This window comes from Pseudophryne corroboree, chromosome 10, assembly GCF_028390025.1.
Source record: "Pseudophryne corroboree isolate aPseCor3 chromosome 10, aPseCor3.hap2, whole genome shotgun sequence".
Lineage (NCBI taxonomy): Eukaryota > Metazoa > Chordata > Amphibia > Anura > Myobatrachidae > Pseudophryne > Pseudophryne corroboree.
Window position 1 is genome coordinate 161,712,310 of NC_086453.1, and position 20,892 is coordinate 161,733,201.

At 41.9% G+C, this 20,892-nt stretch overlaps 1 protein-coding gene across 1 annotated transcript in view; it reads left to right on the top strand.

Annotated features, from left to right (window-relative positions):
• Window positions 1–20,892, top strand: part of NHERF4 (NHERF family PDZ scaffold protein 4) — a 564,596-nt gene that overhangs the window by 316,680 nt on the left and 227,024 nt on the right. The window contains exon 4 of the mRNA XM_063941742.1: window positions 10,672–10,873. Within this exon, the coding sequence (XP_063797812.1) occupies window positions 10,672–10,873 (202 nt within the window). The remainder of the gene's footprint in view (window positions 1–10,671; window positions 10,874–20,892) is intronic.

Here is a 20,892-nt window from a genome sequence, read left to right on the forward strand (position 1 = left end):
AGCAATTAACCAAGGTGCTTGAGAGAGCGAAATGTGTATTCTAAATGAGATGGATGTTTGGAGTGAGAAGGATGTTGGAACAAAGTGGGATTGTTGTGGTGACCGAATGGGATGGTTGTGGGCACTGTGTGTGATGGGAGCACCACATAACTGCTCAGACCTTCAGTTGAATAGACTGCATGTGTGTATTCCAATGAGCACACAAATCTGTGAATTAGCAACTCCACCATTGTGTGAGTGACAGCAATCTCACTCTGTGAGAGTACTGAATCTGCACTTACCCACAGGCTGTGATGGCATACCATATCTGTATTGCGCAAGGAACATGTCCATTAAGGTGTCAGCCTTAATGATCGGAATTTCATTGCTTTTTGGAGTTTGTGTGGAAGAGTTACAACAGGTTTCTGAAATGCCAGATCATGTGTAAGAAGCCCTAATGGGACATGAGAAACCGTAAGGTTTTTTGTCTATGGAATATATATATATATATATATATATATATATATATATATATATATATATATATATATATATATATATATATATATATATAAACAAAAACAATAACCAATTGCGCTTGGTATAACTTTAAAACACTCAGATTTTAGTATTTCCAGTAGCTGTTCTTCCACGGTGTGGATTCTTATAACTGGTATCACCTGCAAGTATACCCTCACACCAGAGAACACACCCGAACAAAAAGACGGCCAGAATGGCCTAAATTAGATATGATACCAATTTGTTTTTATTAAAAAACATATAGAATTCCATAAATTCATATGAACATTTTTTTTACAGATAAAAGGTTCCATACATTCATATAAACATTCTTAAAAGAAAAACATCCAGATACAGTCAATAGGTTTTCTGTTCAAGCCTTTAAAGAACACCCTCACCCTTATAGGTGTATATTCTGTAGGGTGTATTAGTGAACTAGATAGGAGACCGTAACGGATTCGACCCAACGCGTTTCGTCAGAACGACTTCATCAGGGGTTTCTGTATGGTATCACTAAAACATAAAACGGGTGATTGGATGGTCCTTTAAAATTTCTAGGATAATTTTTATATACACACATATATGCATATACACATAGGGAAGGAAAATGGAGGAGAAAATGGAGAAGGAAATATATACATACCAAAAAAAAAGGAAGGAACAAAGGCCTTCATGGATATAAAACATCCATAGCCCATATATATAGGACCAACTTTTAATAGAGATGGATAATTCACCCAGAATGGTTGTAGGATGGTAAAACCTATGGATATTATTAATTGGTTAGAAGACCATAATTTTAATATTCGGACATATTTTTACTGGGTGCTATCAGGTGTGGTGTCTTATCATATAATTTTATACATACCAAGCATAAACGCATACGCCTTTAAGGGTATTCAGCTAGTTAATGAACCTGGTTGCAGACTCTTTTCAGTTTTTATGCAGGGTCTGTTAAATTTGAACCCTAAAGAATATTTAACAACATTTCAGCTACATATACTTTAAAGTGCAATTATATCACAAACTCCAAAAAGTGAATAATAAACGGTGTGTTCAATAAATTTACATATAGTGAATAACTGCACCACTCAGTGTTGATTTCTATAGCATAGAGCTAATTTCATATATAATACTAATAATGGTATCCAATCTCATTACAATTGTGTTTCTTTCAATACCACATAGTTGCATCATATCTAACTCATTTTCATAATATCTATTTAATATTCATTCCATTCATAATTTGAATGCATGATAATACAAAAGATCAGGTGCTCACTTAGATCACAATATCAGTGATTACAATTTAAACATACAAGTCTTACATATTAGACAAATACAGTCCAGTACAATGCATTCCAAATACTTACTGCAGCCACCAGGAAAGAGACACAAGTAACAGCCACATCCAAAATGAACTGGCACAGCACTGAGACTGCTATTTATTCATCTCAGTGCAAGTCTCACTTCCTGTAATTAGTGGCTCTAATTATTAGTTTTTCCTGGATACTGCTCCTATTCTAAACATAATTCCACACTTAAAAGGATTAGAATAATCCCTAGATTTAGGTGATCTTTTTAATTTGAAAGAAAAAAGTGAATTGTGCTTAAAAACAACTTAAAAGTGTCTATGAACTAACTATCAGGTGTGTGGATACTGATTTCCTGCATGTGTTCCACTCAGTAAAGGCTGGAACGCATATGTAAGGAGACAAAAAAAAAAAAAAAAAAAGTTTAAATCCTATACTTCATTTATATATTGCTAATGCAAAAAAGCAAGTGTTTGTGTTCAATATGCCTATTACCGCTAATCTTTATATCTCCATAGTAAATATCTAAGATTGGTAAAAAGAATTTAAATCCTATATCTTATTTATAATTTGCTAGAAAAAAAAAAAGTGTCATAAACCAAATTGTTCGTGTTCAAAATATATTTTACCACTAATCTAGGTGGAGCACTAGATAAACTATTCTTTTTTGCAACAAATTGTACCATATGTATATATACATATACACATAAAATAAGTATTCGAATGCAGAGTCCAAGGCTGGTACATTTATCCACATATTCTAACATGCTTTTAAAGACACAGTGATCGTATACTCCGTAATAAAACTTTTTTTTTTTTTCTTCTTTATATTGCATTTATTTTCACATCATAGTGTTATTTTACATACATAGTTTTCAAAATAGCCCCATGTAAAATTTGAAAAAAAAAAAAAAAAAAAAGTATGAGAGGGAGAAACAAAAGGGAGGGAATATAATCTGGATCTTAGTTGGAAAGAAGAATCTATAAAATGATGGGAAACTATAGATCTCATAGGAAAGATACTATATCAATGTTCTCATTAAGTCCCCCTGGTACCAACGTGTTTAAATTATAGATCCAATACGTTTCCCTTTTTGATAGAAGAATGTCCCTATCTCCTCCTCTATCTCCTAGCCGTACGCACTCAAGGATTGTAAATGAAAATCCTTTTAAGTTCGAATTATGACATTCCAAGAAATGCCTCGGCAGGTTATGACTTGTTACCTTATTTTTAATGCTACGCATATGTTCTTGGATTCTAAGTTTTACTAACCGCTTCGTCTTGCCAATGTAGGACAAATTGCATGGACAAGTAATTCTATAAATGACATACTGTGAGTTACAGTTAACCAACTCTTTCAGTTTGTATTCCAAGCCATTATCCAATAGCCACACAAAACGGTTTCTTTTCCATGTGTTTGCAGCAAATGCAATGTCCACATGGAAAACAACCTCCCTTTTTCTTCAGTGAAAGAAATGTATCTGGTCCAGATGTGGATACTTTAGTAGATTTAAGTTTGCTTGGGGCCAGAATGCTTTTCAAATTCTTTGCCCTTCTGAAAATAACTAGAGGTTTTGGAGGGAGAGAGGTTCCCAACACTGGATCCTTAAACAGGATATTCCAATGTTTCTCCAATGTTTTTTTCACCATCCAATTTTCTTTGTTATATTGAGTAATGAATGGTCGACATTGAAAGTGTTTTTCTACTTTCTTTCTAGTATTATTCGATAGGAGACTCGGTCTATCTTGTTTCAATGCTCTATCAATCGCCTCCTCTATTTTTAAAGCATTGTAACCTCTTGACAGGAAGCGTTCTTTTAGAATCTCCGTTTGAACCAGAAAGTCGTTGACATTACTACAATTTTTCCGAAGCCTCAGGAATTGTGCATAGGGGACATTCTCAATCCAATTTCGATGGTGACAACTTGTAGATGGTATAAAACTATTAGTGTCCACATCTTTGAAAAAGGTTGAGGTCTTAATATTTTCATTTACTGTACTTTCCAATTTAATGTCTAAGTAATCAATTGTAATCGTGTCTGTTCTGTGAGTAAATTTCAGATTGAATTGGTTTTGATGGATAGCTTCTATAAAAGAGGCTATACTTTGTGAGTCACCATTCCATACAAAAATCAAATCGTCAATATAGCGCCTATAGAATCTAATATTTTCTGTAAAGAAAGGGGAACCATAGACAAAAGTGTTCTCCCACTCCCCCATCAGCAGGTTCGCATACGATGGGGCAAATTTTGTCCCCATTGCAGTCCCCCGCTGTTGGAGGTAGTGGGCATCACCAAACTGGAAATAATTGTGTCGCAGAATATATTCAATACTGTGTAGGATAAACTCAGTTTCTCCCACAGTTTTTTCCAAATCAATTTCCAAGGTTCTTGACTGCAAGGACCCCCTTATCGTGCGGAATTGATGAATAGAGGGCTTGGACATCGATTGTAAGCCAAGTGTCCCCTTCTCTCCATATATAGTTTGCCAATTCCTGTAGTAAACTAGTAGAGTCTTTCAAAAAAGATGGCAACCTTTTTACATAGTGTTGTAGTTTGAGGTCTATATAGTGTGACAAATTTGAGGTCAAAGAGTTGATCCCCGAAATTATGGGCCTCCCTGGGGGACATTCACGATTTTTATGCACCTTTGGAAGGTGATAAAAAATTGGTACTGTTGGATGTTTTACAAACAGATAATCATATTCCGTTTGGCAGATTACATTTTTTTTCCTAGCATCAAAGAGTAACATATAAAGTTCTTCCTGAAAATGTGCAGTGGGATCTGAACTTAATTTAAGGTAGGTTGATTCGTCATCCAGAATTCTACCCGCCTCAGCTAGGTATGAATCTCTTTCCTGGATGACTACACCTCCTCCCTTATCTGCACTGCGGATAACTAAGTTATCATCTTTCTTTAGAAGGGAGAGTGCTTTCTTTTCTTGAGGTTTCAAATTAGAAGTAAACTTGTCTGGTTTTACCTTTAATTTTCTAAATTCATCCTTAACTGAATCAAAAAAGATTTCCAAATGGCTACCCCTTGATTCAACTGGGTAGAATTTAGATGGAAGGGCCACTACAGGTTTCTGTTCAGTAATTCTAGACATAGCAGGGGTTGGATTTTTAAAAAAATGCCTTTGCACTGTTAGATTTCTTATATATTTATTCAAGTCAATATAAAGATCAAATTTATTGACATGTGCGTCTGGAGCGAATTTTAGGCCTTTACCTAAAACCGTTGTTTGAGCACTCGATAATTGTCTCTTGGAGAGGTTGAAGAGTCCAACCTCTGATTCTCCACAAGATGAAAAAGTGGCCTTCTTCTCTTGTTGTTTGGTGAGTTTTCTCCCCCCTCTCTTTCCTCTCCTATAAAAAGACCTCTTTTTCGTCCCTGTTGTAGATCTTTCCGTGGACCCTCGTCTAAAAAACGTTGTCGAAAGACATTTGGGGACTGAGATCTCCCAACATCATGTCTTTTCCTATAAGACGGATATCTATCTCTCCAATGGTTTTGGTAAGAGGTAGTTCCATCTCTTTTTCTTCCATAATGGGGAGAATAATTAGAGGACCGTCTCCTTCTATTTTGCCAATTATCCCTTTTATAATTCTCTGTATATATAGGAGCATGTCTATATATATATGAACAATGCATTACTGACATACAATTGATGCATGTGTAATGTATTTGTTGGATATGTGTGAACGTAATATTTTGTGTGGTGCTCATGGGTTTTTCAGGTAGCAAAAAAATTTATTGGGCGGTTTTCCTTGTTTAAGGCTGCATGATTGTGTGACCAAACCACAGAGTACAAATATAAACTATTAACAAAGACATTAGTTTGTTTACTTTCTAAGAAACTGCGTACTGTTTTTTAAAAGAAACGTAATGGTTACAATTAACATCTTCATAATGTGGATACATGGCATTGTAATTGTGATAAAACATGGCCTAATCACACCTCTACAAAGAAAAAAACATTGTATCAAATACAAATAAAGGCACATTTAACAGAATTAGTCATGACATTGTCATAATGCAAAAACATGTCCTGCTAACAATGTGATTTTTTTTTTTAACAATTAAATGACATAATGCTCAGGTATTACTGATTCTGATTGTTATTTTAAAGAATATGGATTCTGACCAAGGAATAATGATTCTGATTGGTATTTTAAAGAAGTGTCATAATGGTAATGTAATACTGAGAGTGATTAGTAATTTAAAGAAATCACATTATGGGAGTGACTAATTATGCCAAATTTACATTTTCAGTGTCCTTCATGCACTTAAACTGACCCAGTTTTTTTCTCCAAAACAGAATGAACACCAACACCTGAAGGCTACTTTTTGGGGGCCACTTTAAAAAGCTGATGTGCCTTTCCCAGTGACGTGTGTCCGTGTACGCCTTGGTGGGGAGGTAACCTGGGAAATTATAGGAGTTGTTTTTCCTGAGCTGGTGCTTGGTTGTAATGCTTGTTGGGAACTGAGGTTTTGGCTCAGGTTACTCAGAGTAGCATTGAGTTCTCTTGTAGCTGCAGTGTGACTCTCCATATTGTGGCTGATGCTTTCTATTAACATTTGGTTGGTTTCCAAAATGTTGAGGTAGATTTGATGCTGTCTGTGTTATTCATCCATTACTCTCTGGAATGTGTTCATCATATGTGTGTTGTCGGCACGCATTGATTCCATTGTGTTGGTGATTCGAATGACTTGCACATTTCGCTGACTACTATTTCGACTAATTCAGGAAAGATGATGTGGCAGACTAGCTAGAAATTGCGTCTGGCTACGCAGACAATCCAGGTTATTTGCCTGCTGGGTTGACCAAGTATTCCAAAAAAACTGATCCTGTATTGTCACTTGTGGTGATGGTGGACTGTGTGGTGATGTGCAGGTGTTGTTTCAGTTGGAGGTGTACTCACAGGTGGTGTTAAAGGTATTGTTTGGTCGATTGGCTGGAGATGTAATAGAAGGCTTTACTCCATTTGTGTGTCATGCTGGGGGTCCGGGATAATGTTGTTGTCATCTGTATGGGCTGTAATGGAACAACGTTTGAGTTTATGTAGACATATATTAATTTAATATGTGTTTAAAATAATTTTGAGACAAGATATGTTAAAGATGAGTCTTAATGGGGTTGTTGCCAACAACATTAATACTCCAGTTACATTAAGGCCATGCCTCTCTACTATATTAGATGTGTTGCTTTAGAATGTAATATTAATCCGAATCTGTCTCAGAAATACACAACATACTGTGCAAACACTGTTTATGGTTTGTTTAAATGTGTGTTAAACTAGGATTGCTTACACAAATTTTTATATGGGTATGCAGGATCTCCACACTACATCTAACTACATCACCACACACAATTTTTTTATTGATCTATTACTTGTGAAGCTTGCAAATTGTGCTTTTGTTGCAGCATCTTCATCTTAAGCTACTCAATGGCTGAAGTGGACACACATATATTTAGTGTAGAGTTGTAACTCCATAACATTTGTTAGGCAGTTTGTTGTTGTTGTTCAGCCGTACGTAGGTTATTGTGTGGTCTCCAACCAGTGCCCTGTGTAAGTATGTGTACGAATGTTTGTTTTTTTCTACTCACCAGGCAGCTGAGGGAATTGTGGTTCCCGTGTTGGCTGACTCTCCAATAGTTGGAATGGTGGCCTTGATGACACATTTGATATGCGTCGTTGTGGTGGTGACTCGTGTTGTCCGGTGTGCACATCCGGCCTGTGTCTCTTGTGGACCATATGTCTTGGCCTGCAAGAATCCTCAGGACACCTCCTTCTGGAAATGAGCCATTGTGTGGATGATCTTATACCCCCCAAAAAATTAATGTTGTGCCAATGCATTTGCACTCATAATATGTCCATAAATTTTAACTTTACCTGTTTCTTCATCATCATCATCATCATCTTGTGCCTGAGTGGGGGCAGGGCGCCCTGTTGTTGTTTTTTTGGCCACTGTGAAGATATGACAAGCGTGGTTTTTTTGAGAATATTGTGTAATCAAAATCTGTGCACCATTAACTTTTTTTTATTTCTTACGTAAATACAATTTTTTAAATTAAAAACGCAGCCACAGTTTTTTTTAAGTGTATACTGTGTGTACTTTGTCCAGGAACCAAACATAGAAAAATGCACACATAATTGGTCTATGTGCTTAGTTCACATTTCCAACCACTCTAATGTTTAAGCACTAATAGTAATACACAAAAAACACATACATTAACACACAACACTATAAATGACAATCATGTTTTTAAAGAATGATTAGTGTAAAAGAATTAATGTAGGCGCAAACCAAACAGTATGATGTGTTCAATTCCACAAACACCATTACACCATCCCAAAAATGTCAACAAAAAATATAGCAACATTTTTAAAATACCTAAATGCATAACACATTGTCCACAAACAAACAAACCAAAAATAGTACTTTTCTCACATGGCAAACAAAGTGAACATCGACACCAAATAACGAAAACAGTAAAAAAGGACAAACACACTCAATCCACCAAAAAAACCAACGTAAGCAATTTTTGAAGGCAAGACATACATTTTACATTTGCAGACAATTTTAAAAAGCCAAGAGTAAGTGCCTCATGAGCCACACAAAAAGTATACAGTATGAAAACATGAAGCCATTCAACAAAAACAAACAACTGCAGTAATGTGATTATGTTTTTCCAGACACAAATTAAATATGCACACTCCAATCTGTGTGAAACAAATATAACGCGACTACTAAACAGAAATGCATAAAGTAACTTACACAAACAAATACAGTAAATAGAAGATGTCATGTTTGTACAAGTTACAAACGCACTTAGAAATGAGAAAATATATTAAAACAAAAAACTCACCATCCTGCCTGGACCGATCCAAATCCCGGACATAAGTAGCCCCGACAACTTCAGCAGGAATTAGGCTCCTCATGGGCTCCTCGTACTCGATATATTTGGCAATAAAAGTATGTCCCCCACCTGTCTGTCGAGCAGACTTCGCCTCCTTGGCCATTTTTGCCTTCAAACGCCGTTTTATATCATAAAAGTGTTTGTGGCATGTGTCCTCTGTACGCTTGACATCATCCTCACTGTTGACAGCCGCAACCACTTTGCCCCACAAGACACTCTTCTTGCGTGATGTGACCTTTGCTGACTCATGGCCAAACAGCTGGCGATGATATTTCATCAGCTCATGCACCAAAGCCACATTCTCTGTATAACTAAATTTCACATTGCAGCCAGTCTTAGTAGCGGTGCGTGGCTGCGGAGCTGTATCACTGTCAGTGCCACTAGAGGCTGCAGCAGCAATCTCACCCACCTCCTCCACCTCACTAACCTCCTCCCTCTCACTAACCTCCTCCACCTCACCCCCTCCACCTCACTCACCTCGTCCACCTCACCCACCTCTGAGTCTGACATACTAAAGATAAATAACAAAACACTGAGAAAAAAAACAAATAACAGACTCCTCCACTACCACTACACACCACACACACACACACACACACACACACACACACACACACACACATACACACTGACAATAGACTAACATTAAATCTGACAAGGATCAAAAATAAGACAAACTCCAAAAAACAACACAACAAGAATGACAAGACTACTTTCAAACACAATACAGCACTCAGAACTCGCAAAACCTCACCAAATCCACAAACCAACTCACCAACTCCACAAAACAACCTCTCACCTCTCCAATAACTAAACCCACGAGGTTCAGACGGTTTGGGGTGTATTTATACGGTGCCACACAGACACTCCTACATCTGAAACACAACCAATCACGTTCGAGTGACAAAAACTAAAGTACAGTACAAGTGGAAATGCGGCCGAAAAATCCGAAAACGCTACCGCGAATGTAAACTACGGATCCGGGGAAAAAAAAGTTATCTTCGGTCGGAAAACACTAATCCGGACGTGAATTGAGAAAAAAAATACGAATAACATTGACATCGGAAAATGCGAAAAACAAAAACTCGGCATTTTAGTAAATTCACGAAAATGATTACAAAAAGCTGCAGAAAAATACGTCCGATAAAATTTGAGTTCAAACTCCCACCAAATCGGCAGAAACACGAATCTTAGTAAATATACTCCCTAGTTTTTCTTTTAGATGACTACCACCTTAAAAGTATAGACAGACTCATTGGAATGGCACCTGTACCTGCATCTTGCAGCCTATTACATAATCCCTTATGTGTTACAACTCTATAGTGCACAATAATACTAGATACAGAGTATACATAGCACAGTGTGACACTCACTCATAGGGGGCTATTTATTTATTGTAATTAGTGTGGAAAAAAATACCCCAGTAACTACATGTTGTCAGCATTTATTAAAACCATTACCAGGAGAGTAACTAGCTCAGAAAGGTAATAGTTAAGTTACCCCTTTGCTTAGCCATTCTCTGCCATTATGTGCTTGGTGAGCCAGCTTGCTGGCTGCTCACATACTTATTAACTAGACTTCCTCATACATAAGCCAGCAACGTTATCAGCAACGATAATACATTTATGTCTAACTGCTGTGATGAATAGGGCAATGAGATAATGAGCCCTATACAACTCTCTGCCTTTTATAAATAGGGCCATAAAAATATAGGTTAATGTTACTGTGGGAAAGAGACCTTAGACTATAAGCTCTACTAGAGCTTGGACTGACACGAATAATTAAATTATCTCTGTGAAACAATGCATAAGATGTTGATGCTATATAAATTAAGGTTAAAAGAATAAAAATAGTTATAATCAAAGTTGTCTACTAATGTGATTTTATTACGACATTTTGTCCATTTTATATCTCATATATGTCACTTTTTCACTCAGGTTGTGGAGAAAATAAATTCTTGTGATTCCCGCATATCACTAACAGTTCTTGACAAGAACAGCTATGAGAAATTGCGCACTGATAATGTTTCACCATTGTCCGTTCTTACCAACTGTCTTCCGGAGTCCTGCCCCAGACCACAGCTCTGCCTTATACGGAATGAGGGACGAGGTTTTGGGTTCACTGCTAGTGCTACAGGTGGTAAGTCAGCCAATGTCTTCTTCATAAGATTACTATACTTTCTCATATATTTGCATATTCATTATTTCTTTTTGCCTCCAGACATTAACTGTCAATATTTTGACATCTGTACAAGCAGAAGTAGAGCTGTGTTTCTCTGCTACTGGATTAGTGGTACAATGTTAGTGGGCATCAGAACTGGACCTAGACAATTTAATACCCTAGGCAAGATTTTTGTTGGTGCCCCTTAGCAGATAATCTCGCCCCCCCCTCCCAGCATGCTGTGCACAGCCAGCAGAGACTAGCTAGTTAGCCACAGCAGCGTGCCATAGACTTGAAGAGTGATGATTGATCACCTTTCATTTGAACTGATGACAGCCCTACTATGGGTCCCATCAAAGTTTCCCAAACTCCGCCATTACATTCCAGGTTTACAGGATATCCATGCTTAAGTCTAGATAGTTAAATCAAATTGAGTTACTAACAGGGGTTAAAGTGAGCCGGAACGGGGCGGAACTGCGTTCCGTCAGTTCCACTTGGAGACGGAACGCAGTTCCGCCTCCTCCAGCTCACCTAACCCGCTGTCTGCAGTGCTGGAGGGAGATGCCATGCACCCGCTGAGATTGCGTTACCAGCAGGCGCCCGGCGGCAGCCGGAGGCAGGAGCTCAGTACTGAGCTCCGGCTTCCGGCGCTGTCACTGTGCGCTATGGGAGAGACGTCATGACATCTACTGGGTGCAAACTACTGGGGGGGGGGCATCTACAGGGGGCAAACTACTGGGGGGCATTACTACTGGGGGGATCAACTGGGGCAAACTACTGGGGGGCATCTATTGGGGGCATTACTACTGGAGAGGCATCTACAGGGGGACATTATTACTGGGGGCCAACTACTAGGGGGCAAGCTTCTGGGGGCAAACTACAAAGGGGCCAACTACTGGGGCAAACTACAGGAGGGCATTACTACTGGGGGCAAACTACAGGAGGGCATTACTACTGGGGGGGCATCTACTGGGGACATTATTGCTGGGGGCAACTACAAGGGGGCAAACTCCTGGGGGCAAACTACAAGGGGGGAAAGCTTCTGGGGGCAAACTACAAAGGGGCAAACTACAGGAGAGCATTACTACTGGGGGCAAACTACAGGATGGCATTACTACTGGGGGGGCATCTACTGGGGGACATTATTACTGGGGGCTAACTACAAGGGGGCAAGCTACTGGGGGCAAACTACAAAGGGGCTAACTACTGGGGACAAACTACAGGAGGGCATTACTACGGGGTGCAAACTACAGGAGGGCATTACTACTGGGGGCGTAACTACAGGGGCATTACTACTTGGGGGCATAACTGCAGGGGCTAAACTACTGAGGGCATTACTACTGGAATTAAACTACAAGCGGGGCATAACTACAGGGGCTAAACTACAAGGGGGCAAACTACAGGGGGGCATTATTGCTGGCGGCTAAACTACAAGCAGGCAAACTACTGGGGCTAAACTACTGGGGCTAAACTACTGGGGGGCATTACCACTGGGAGGCTAAACTAAAGGGGGGGTAAACTACTGGGGTCATATCTGCAGGGGCATTACCACTGGGGGCATAACTACTAGGGCTAAACTATAGGGGGCTAAACGACTGGGGGCATTAGTATAGGCAACATTACTGCTGGGGGCAATACTACACAGGGGCATTACCATTAAGGGCATTACTACTGGGGGACCTTCTAATGAGGGCATTGTAAAGAGGGCACTTCATAAGGGGCATCACTCCAGGGGACATAAGGGGCACTACTATTGTTGGCATTGCATAAGGGGCACCACTATTATGGGGTCTATATAAGGGGCACTACCACTGTGGGCACTAGCAGTACAGTGGACATTGCATAAGGAGCACTACTACTGTGGGCATTGTATAAGAAGTGCTACTGCGGTGGGCATTATGTGTATTACGGGGTGCTACTATTGTGGGCATTATTACTATTATGTGACCACGGCCCTTTCTTTTTGAGACCACGCCCATTTTTGTGACGCGCGCCTACGGCGCGCAATACCTTTGTTGCATAGGCGCCATGGGGTGGGGGGTGAGTTCCACCACCTCTGTAGGACCACTTTAAGCACTGGTTACTAACTAAGTCACCTGTGCTCAAGCATGGCTACTAAGTGACTACTGAGTCACCTGCATGGCTATCCTTAAAACTGGACTGGATGGCGGAATATGTGAAACTCTGGCCTAAATTAAAAAAGTCACAGCCAAATAAAAATACATTGAAAATGCAAGACCCACATAAAGATACATTGAAAAAGCCAGATCCACATACAGGTTGAGTCTCCCTTATCCAAAATGCTTGGGACCAGAAATATTTTGGAAATGGGATTTTTCCGTATTTTGGAATAATTGCATACCATAATGAGATATCATGGTGATGGGACCTAAATCTAAGCACAGAATGCATTTATGTTACATATACACCTTATACACACAGCCTGAAGGTAATTTTACCAATATTTTTTATAACTTTGTGCATTAAACAAAGTGTGTCTACATTCACACAATTCATTTATGTTTCATATACACCTTATACACACAGCCTGAAGGTCATTTAATACAATATTTTTAATAACTTTGTGTATTAAACAAAGTTTGTGTACATTGAGCCATCAAAAAACAAAGGTTTCACTATCTCACTCTCACTCAAAAAAGTCCGTATTTCGGAATATTCCGTATTTCGGAATATTTGGATATGGGATACTCAACCTGTAATACATTGAAAAAAAAGAGGGATTCACTAAAAATACAAAAAATACCTGATCCACATAATATTACATTTAACCACATAACTGACAAATTATTTTCAGAAAACCAGCTCAGAAAATATGTGTTTGTTTGTGTGTTTTGTTTTTTTGTTTGGGGGGGGGGGGGGGGGGGGTTATGAGTGAATTAGTTGTAGAGTGTGTATTTAATATTATTGAAAATGATTTTAGTTTCCAAACATCAGAACATCGGTCGCCAACATCGGAACATTGTGACCATCAGAAACATTGCAACCATCACGGCAGCCACCAGTTACACAGGGGGGCTCATTTACACTTCCCCAGTGGCTGCTATTGTCTGCAGCTGCTGGGTGGGTGGTCCTGCCATGCTTCAGCAGTGATCTGTAGCATGGCAACTTCCAGTCCCTCTAACACAGACCTGGGCAAAGTACGGCCCGCGGGCCACATACGGCCCTTTGGCAATCCCTGTCCGGCCCACAGGCTCCCTGCACCATGGATGCTGGGGTCCTGCAGGACGCGCTGTGAATCAGAGTCCTGTGTGTGCCTCAGCCAATACTGAAATGCTATTGGCTGAGGCGCACACAGGACGAGTGACATCGCATCCTGCAGGACACAATCGTTCCCCATTTCCCGCCTCCCCTGTCAAGTCACCGCCAGCATGTTCCCAAGGCGCCTCCTGATACGTCCGTCGTCCTTCCTTGCCTGACGGCGTGCCGCTCAGTCAGCACCAGCAAGATCACTGTCCGAGGCCGGCACATACTGTATGTAACGTTCCTGACTAGAGGACTGTTCTCCTACCGCCAATATAGAGATCCTGGGCAGGTACACATTATATCCCCTGTACATAAAATAATAATAATAATTATGTATGTGTGTACCATAAGTGTAGTAGTACTGCTTGTAGAACTAAAAGTCCCAGGTTCGATTGTCTCTTAATTTTCTCCTATAAATACCCAGCGCTGGATCTGGTGCACTTAAGACCTTCTTAATTAGGTTGGCGTCTTCCCCTTATTCCCATATCCACCGTCAGGTAATGTGTGCAACTCAATTAAAAAGAAGGGGTGTGCACCACAGTGCATAAAACCACTAATTTATTAGGACAACCACATACAATTAAGTATAGAATCACGTACTAACAGTAGCGGTATAAACCACCGCAAGTAACATCAGCATCATTGGTTCGGCCCTCCGACACAGTTCAGATTTTTCATGTGGCCCCCTATAGAAATTAATTGCCCACCCCTGCTCTAACAGCAGCAGCTGAGGGAAGTTTCTCCTCCCTGCCACTGCAAACACTTTCTATCTGACTGATCGCATCCTTTACGACCAGGTCAGATAAGACACTTGACACTTGCTGGTATGGTTGCATCTGATGTGACCATGTCAGGCAAGTGGTTCAAAAACTAGATCCATGTAAATACACTGAAAATGCCTGATACACCTAGAGATATGTTGCAAAAATCCAGGTCTGATAATACTTTAAAAACATCAGATCAACTAAAAATATATAAAAAAAAGCCAGCTCCACATAAAAATACATTAAAAAAGCTAGACCCACAAAAATACATTGAAAATACCACATCCACATAATGCACTGCTCAAAAAAATAAAGGGAACATTAAAATAACACATCCTAGATCTGAATGGATGAAATATTCTTATTAAATACTTTGTTCTTTACATAGTTGAATGTGCTGACAACAAAATCACACAAAAATTATCAATGGAAATCAAATTTATTAACCCATGGAGGTCTGGATTTGGAGTCACCCTCAAAATTAAAGTGGAAAAACACACTACAGGCTGATCCAACTTTGATGTAATGTCCTTAAAACAAGTCAAAATGAGGCTCAGTAGTGTCTGTGGCCTCCTCGTGCCTGTATGACCTCCCTACAATGCCTGCGCATGCTCCTGATGAGGTGGCGGATGGTCTCCTGAGGGATCTCCTCCCAGACCTGGACTAAAGCATCCGCCAACTCCTGGACAGTCTGTGGTGCAACGTGGCATTGGTGGATGGAGCGAGACATGATGTCCCAGATGTGCTCAATTGGATTCAGGTCTGGGGAACGGGCGGGTCAGTCCATAGAATCAATGCCTTCATCTTGCAGGAACTGTTGACACATTCCAGCCACATGAGGTCTAGCATTGTCTTGCATTAGGAGGAACCCAGGGTCAACCGCACCAGCATGTGGTCTCACAAGGGGTTTGAGGATCTCATCTCGGTACCTAATGGCAGTCAGACTACCTCTGGCGAGCACATGGAGGTACACAAGTGGCTCAGGTAGTGAAGCTCATCCAGGATGGCCCATCAATGCGAGCTGTGGCAAGAAGGTTTGCTGTGTCTGTCAGCGTAGTGTCCAGAGCATGGAGGCGCTACCAGGAGACAGGCCAGTACATCAGGAGATGTGGAGGAGGCCGTAGGAGGGCAACAACCCAGCAGCAGGACCGCTACCTCCGCCTTTGTGCAAGGAGGAACAGGAGGAGCACTGCCAGAGCCCTGCAAAATGACCTCCAGCAAGCCACAAATGTGCATGTGTCTACTCAAACGATCAGAAACAGACTCCATGAGGGTGGTATGAGGGCCCGACGCCCACAGGTGGGGGTTGTGCTTACAGCCCAACACCGTGCAGGACGTTTGGCATTTGCCAGAGAACACCAAGATTGGCAAATTCGCCACTGGCGCCCTGTGCTCTTCACAGATGAAAGCAGTTTCTCACTGAGCACATGTGACAGACGTGACAGAGTCTGGAGACGCCAAGGAGAACGTTCTGCTGCCTGCAACATCCTCCAGCATGAACGGTTTGGCAGTGGGTCAGTAATGGTGTGGGGTGGCATTTCTTTGGGGGGCCACACAGCCCTCCATGTGCTCGCCAGAGGTAGTCTGACTGCCATTAGGTACCGAGATGAGATCCTCAAACCCCTTGTGAGACCACATGCTGGTGCGGTTGACCCTGGGTTCCTCCTAATGCAAGACAATGCTAGACCTCATGTGGCTGGAATGTGTCAACAGTTCCTGCAAGATGAAGGCATTGATTCTATGGACTGGCCCGCCCGTTCCCCAGACCTGAATCCAATTGAGCACATCTGGGACATCATGTCTCGCTCCATCCACCAATGCCACGTTGCACCACAGACTGTCCAGGAGTTGGCGGATGCTTTAGTCCAGGTCTGGGAGGAGATCCCTCAGGAGACCATCCGCCACCTCATCAGGAGCATGCGCAGGCATTGTAGGGAGGTCATACAGGCACGAGGAGGCCACAGACACTACTGAGCCTCATTTTGACTTGTTTTAAGGACATTACATCAAAGTTGGATCAGCCTGTAGTGTGTTTTTCCACTTTAATTTTGAGGGTGACTCCAAATCCAGACCTCCATGGGTTAATAAATGTGATTTCCAATGATAATTTTTGTGTGATTTTGTTGTCAGCACATTCAACTATGTAAAGAACAAAGTATTTAATAAGAATATTTCATTCATTCAGATCTAGGATGTGTTATTTTAGTGTTCCCTTTATTTTTTTGAGCAGTGTACATTCGAAAAATCCAGATAAACTGAAAATACCACATCCACATTCAGTACAGTACACATTCAACTACATAAAAAATGCCAGATCCACATAAAATTACATTAAAAAGCCAGATTCACATAAAACTAAATTTATAAGTACCAGAGGTTGTGTGGTAACTTGAGATGAGCGGGTTCGGTTCTCAGAGAAACGAACTCCCCCGAACATCACCACCTGAGTCCAGATCCGAGTCAGGCTTGGGTTTTCCCGCCTGACTCGGAAACCAGAACGAGGCAAAACGTCATCAACCCGCTGTCGGATTCTTGCAGGGTTTGGATTTCATATAAGTCGCCGCGTGTTGCCGCTATTTTCACTCTGACATTGGAAAGTGTAGAGAGAGGACGTATCTCCGTCCTCAGTGTCCTACATCAGTTCAGTGTTAGCGTTTTTTGCTGTCCAGTCCAGTCACAGTGGTTGTGTCCTCTGCTGCCATATGTCCAGTGCTGCTGTACAAGACCAGTCCAGTGATGCCGTGTTGTGCTGCATCAGTCCAGTGGTGGTGTCCTGTGCTGCATCAGTCCAGTCACAGTGGTGGTGTACTCTGCTGCCATATGTCCAGTGCTGCTGTATAAGTCCAGTCCAGTGGTGATGTGTTGTGCTGCATCAGTCCAGTGGTGGTATCTTGTGCTGCATCAGTCCAGTCACAGTGGTTGTGTCCTCTGCTGCCATATGTCCAAAGCTGCTGTATAAGTCCAGTCCAGTGGTGCTGTGTTGTGCTGCATCAGTCCAGTGGTGGTATCTTGTGCTGCATCAGTCCAGTCCAGTGGTGCTGTGTTGTGCTGCATCAATCCAGTGGTGGTGTCTTGTGCTGCATCTGTCCAGTCACAGTGGTGGTGTCCTCTGCGGCCATATGTCCAGTGCTGCTGTATAAATCCAGTCCATTGCAGTGGTGCTGTGTTGTCCTGCATCAGTCCAGTGGTGCTGTGCTGCTGTATATGTCCAGTGGTACTGCCGTATATGTCCAGTGAAATTACAGTATATGTCCGTTGATACTGCCGTATATGTCCAGTGGTACTGCCGTATAAATCCAGTGATCCTGCCGTATAATTCCAGTGGTACTGTCGTATAATTCCAGTGGTACTGTCGTATAATTCCAGTGGTACTGTCGTATAATTCCAGTGGTACTGTCGTATAATTCCAGTGATCCTGCCGTATAATTCCAGTGGTACTGGTGTATAATTCCAATGATCCTGCCGTATAATTCCAGTGATCTTGCCGTATAATTGCAGTGATCCTGCTGTATAAGACAGTGATCCTGCTGTATAATTCCAGTGATCATGCCGTATAATTCCATAGGTACTGGCGTATAACTCCAGTCCAGTGATACTGCGTATATGTCTAGTGCACAGGTTCTCAAACTCGGTCCTCAGGACCCCACACGGTGCATGTTTTGCAGGTATCCTCACAAAATCACAAGTGACATAATTAACTGCACCTGTGGACCTTTTAAAATGTGTCAGTGAGTAATTACTACACCTGTGCACTTGCTGGGTTACCTGCAAAACATGCACTGTGTGGGGTCCTGAGGACCGAGTTTGAGAACCACTGGTCTAGTGGTACTGCCGTGTAAATCCACTGGTACTGCCATATAATTCCAGTGATCCTGCCGTATAATTCCAGTGATCTTGACGTATAATTCCAGTGGTACTGGCGTATAATTCCAGTGATCCTGCCGTATAATTCCATTGGTACTGGCGTATAAATCCAGTGATCCTGCCGTATAAATCCAGTGGTACTGGCGTATAAATCCAGTCCAGTGGTACTGCCGTATAAATCCAGCGGGACTGCCGTATAATTCCAGTGATCCTGCAGTATAATTCCAGTGATCCTGCCATATAATTCTAGTGGTACTGGCATATAAATCCAGTGATCCTGCCGAATAATTCCAGTGACCCTGCCATATCATTCCAGTTGTACTGACTTATAAATCCAGTGATCCTGCCATATAATTCCAGTGGTACTGGTGTATAAATACAGTCCAGTGATACTGCTGTATATATCCAGTGGTACTGCCGTATAAATCCAGTAGTTCTGCCGTATAATTCCAGTGATCCTGCCGTATAATTCCATTGGTACTGGCGTATAAATCCAGTGATCCTGCCGTATAAATCCAGCAGGGACGTGCAGTCAGGGGAGGCAGTGCCTCCCCTGTCATAATGAGTAAAATAACACAAAGAAGATATTTATAAAACATATTCTGTTTCATAAATGTCTTCTTTGCATTTTTATAATAATCATTGCCCTGTAAATGCAGTCCAGTGTTTATGCGAGGCAGCAGGATCTCTGCCTCCCATTGATAATTGGCAACTGTCTGAAGCGGGGGGCGGGGCCAAGCCACGGGCTTTAAAAGCCCATTGAAAAACATGAGGAAAGAGGCAGCTATATCGCTGCCTCATTGACGGGGCTGTGCCTTCAGCCCAGATGAAATCACGCCCCCTGTCAGTCATAGGACAGCAGATCTAGCCCTGGTTCTGAGTAACTGGCCAGAGGGCTGAGAACTGTATTAAGCCATGCCCCCCTACTGTGATTAATGCGGAAGCACCCGAGCACACTGGAGCAGCCAAAGCAGTGCAAGGATTCCTGGCACACCAGACTTTCTTCAGCCTCAGCTGTTTCACAAACAGCATTTGACATGTGCCTGACCCCTGTCTGGAGGAGACTGATACCATCATGGGAGACGCAAGCTCTGTGTACATGAAAGGTAAGCAGCTAGCAGCCAGGGACCATCAATCATTGCCACTCTGCACTATATGACCGGCATTTACATAGGTGACAGCAATACAGGGTGAGTAACCCTCAGCTCCATAACTTTGTTCACAGACACAGGGTAGAGTTGCTCCTTACTGTACTAAGGAGCTCATTCAGCAGCAATTCTGGCCATCTGCACATGCGCAGCGCGCGTGCGGTACCGTTCTTATAGCGATCGCATCTTGGAAGAAAGCGATCGCTATGTAAATGGACATTAGTGGAGGGGCGGCGACATGGCGTTGGGATGGTATGGTCCGGACAACGGAGGCGCTTTCTGGGCAGCTACAACAAGACGTCACACGCGGCCACTGCAGCATACCTGCATATGCAGGGGGTCAACCTTAATTCCTGACTCAGCATCGCTAATTCCTGACTCAGCATCGCTAGCCGCCGATTAGCATGCTGGGAGTGATGTGCTGTGACGGCTGCCGGGGGTGCTGTGCATGTGTGGTCAGCTAAGACCACACTGCACAGCGCCCTCTTCCAGGGAGGGTTCCGGGGGAATCCTCTACTGGCTACAAGTGCAGTGTGTAGCCCATAGGCTACAATGGACTACCACCATCAATGGCAGCAGCCAATATCAGGATTGCTTTGCATTAAGAATATTGGTAAATCATGCAGCATAACATAGAAACATATGGGGGATACGACTGCTGACGGAATGGAGGGATCGCAGCAGGCTGCGGTCACTGCTTCTTACATTCGGGGGATACTTAATATTTGTGGCTAACTCCCTAAAATGGGTGTTTTTGGGGATATAGCCACAAATATACAATACTAAATGGGCCCCACTCTGTCGTAACATTTGAGCAATTATAAAGCACTGAGATCTATGCTTGAATGAAATCCTTTTATTAAGGTGTCTATTCATGAAACAACACTGGCGTATTTATAATGGGTGCAGTGTGTGCGGGGGGGGGGTCCAGGGGGCCCCACACCGCACACCCTGCACC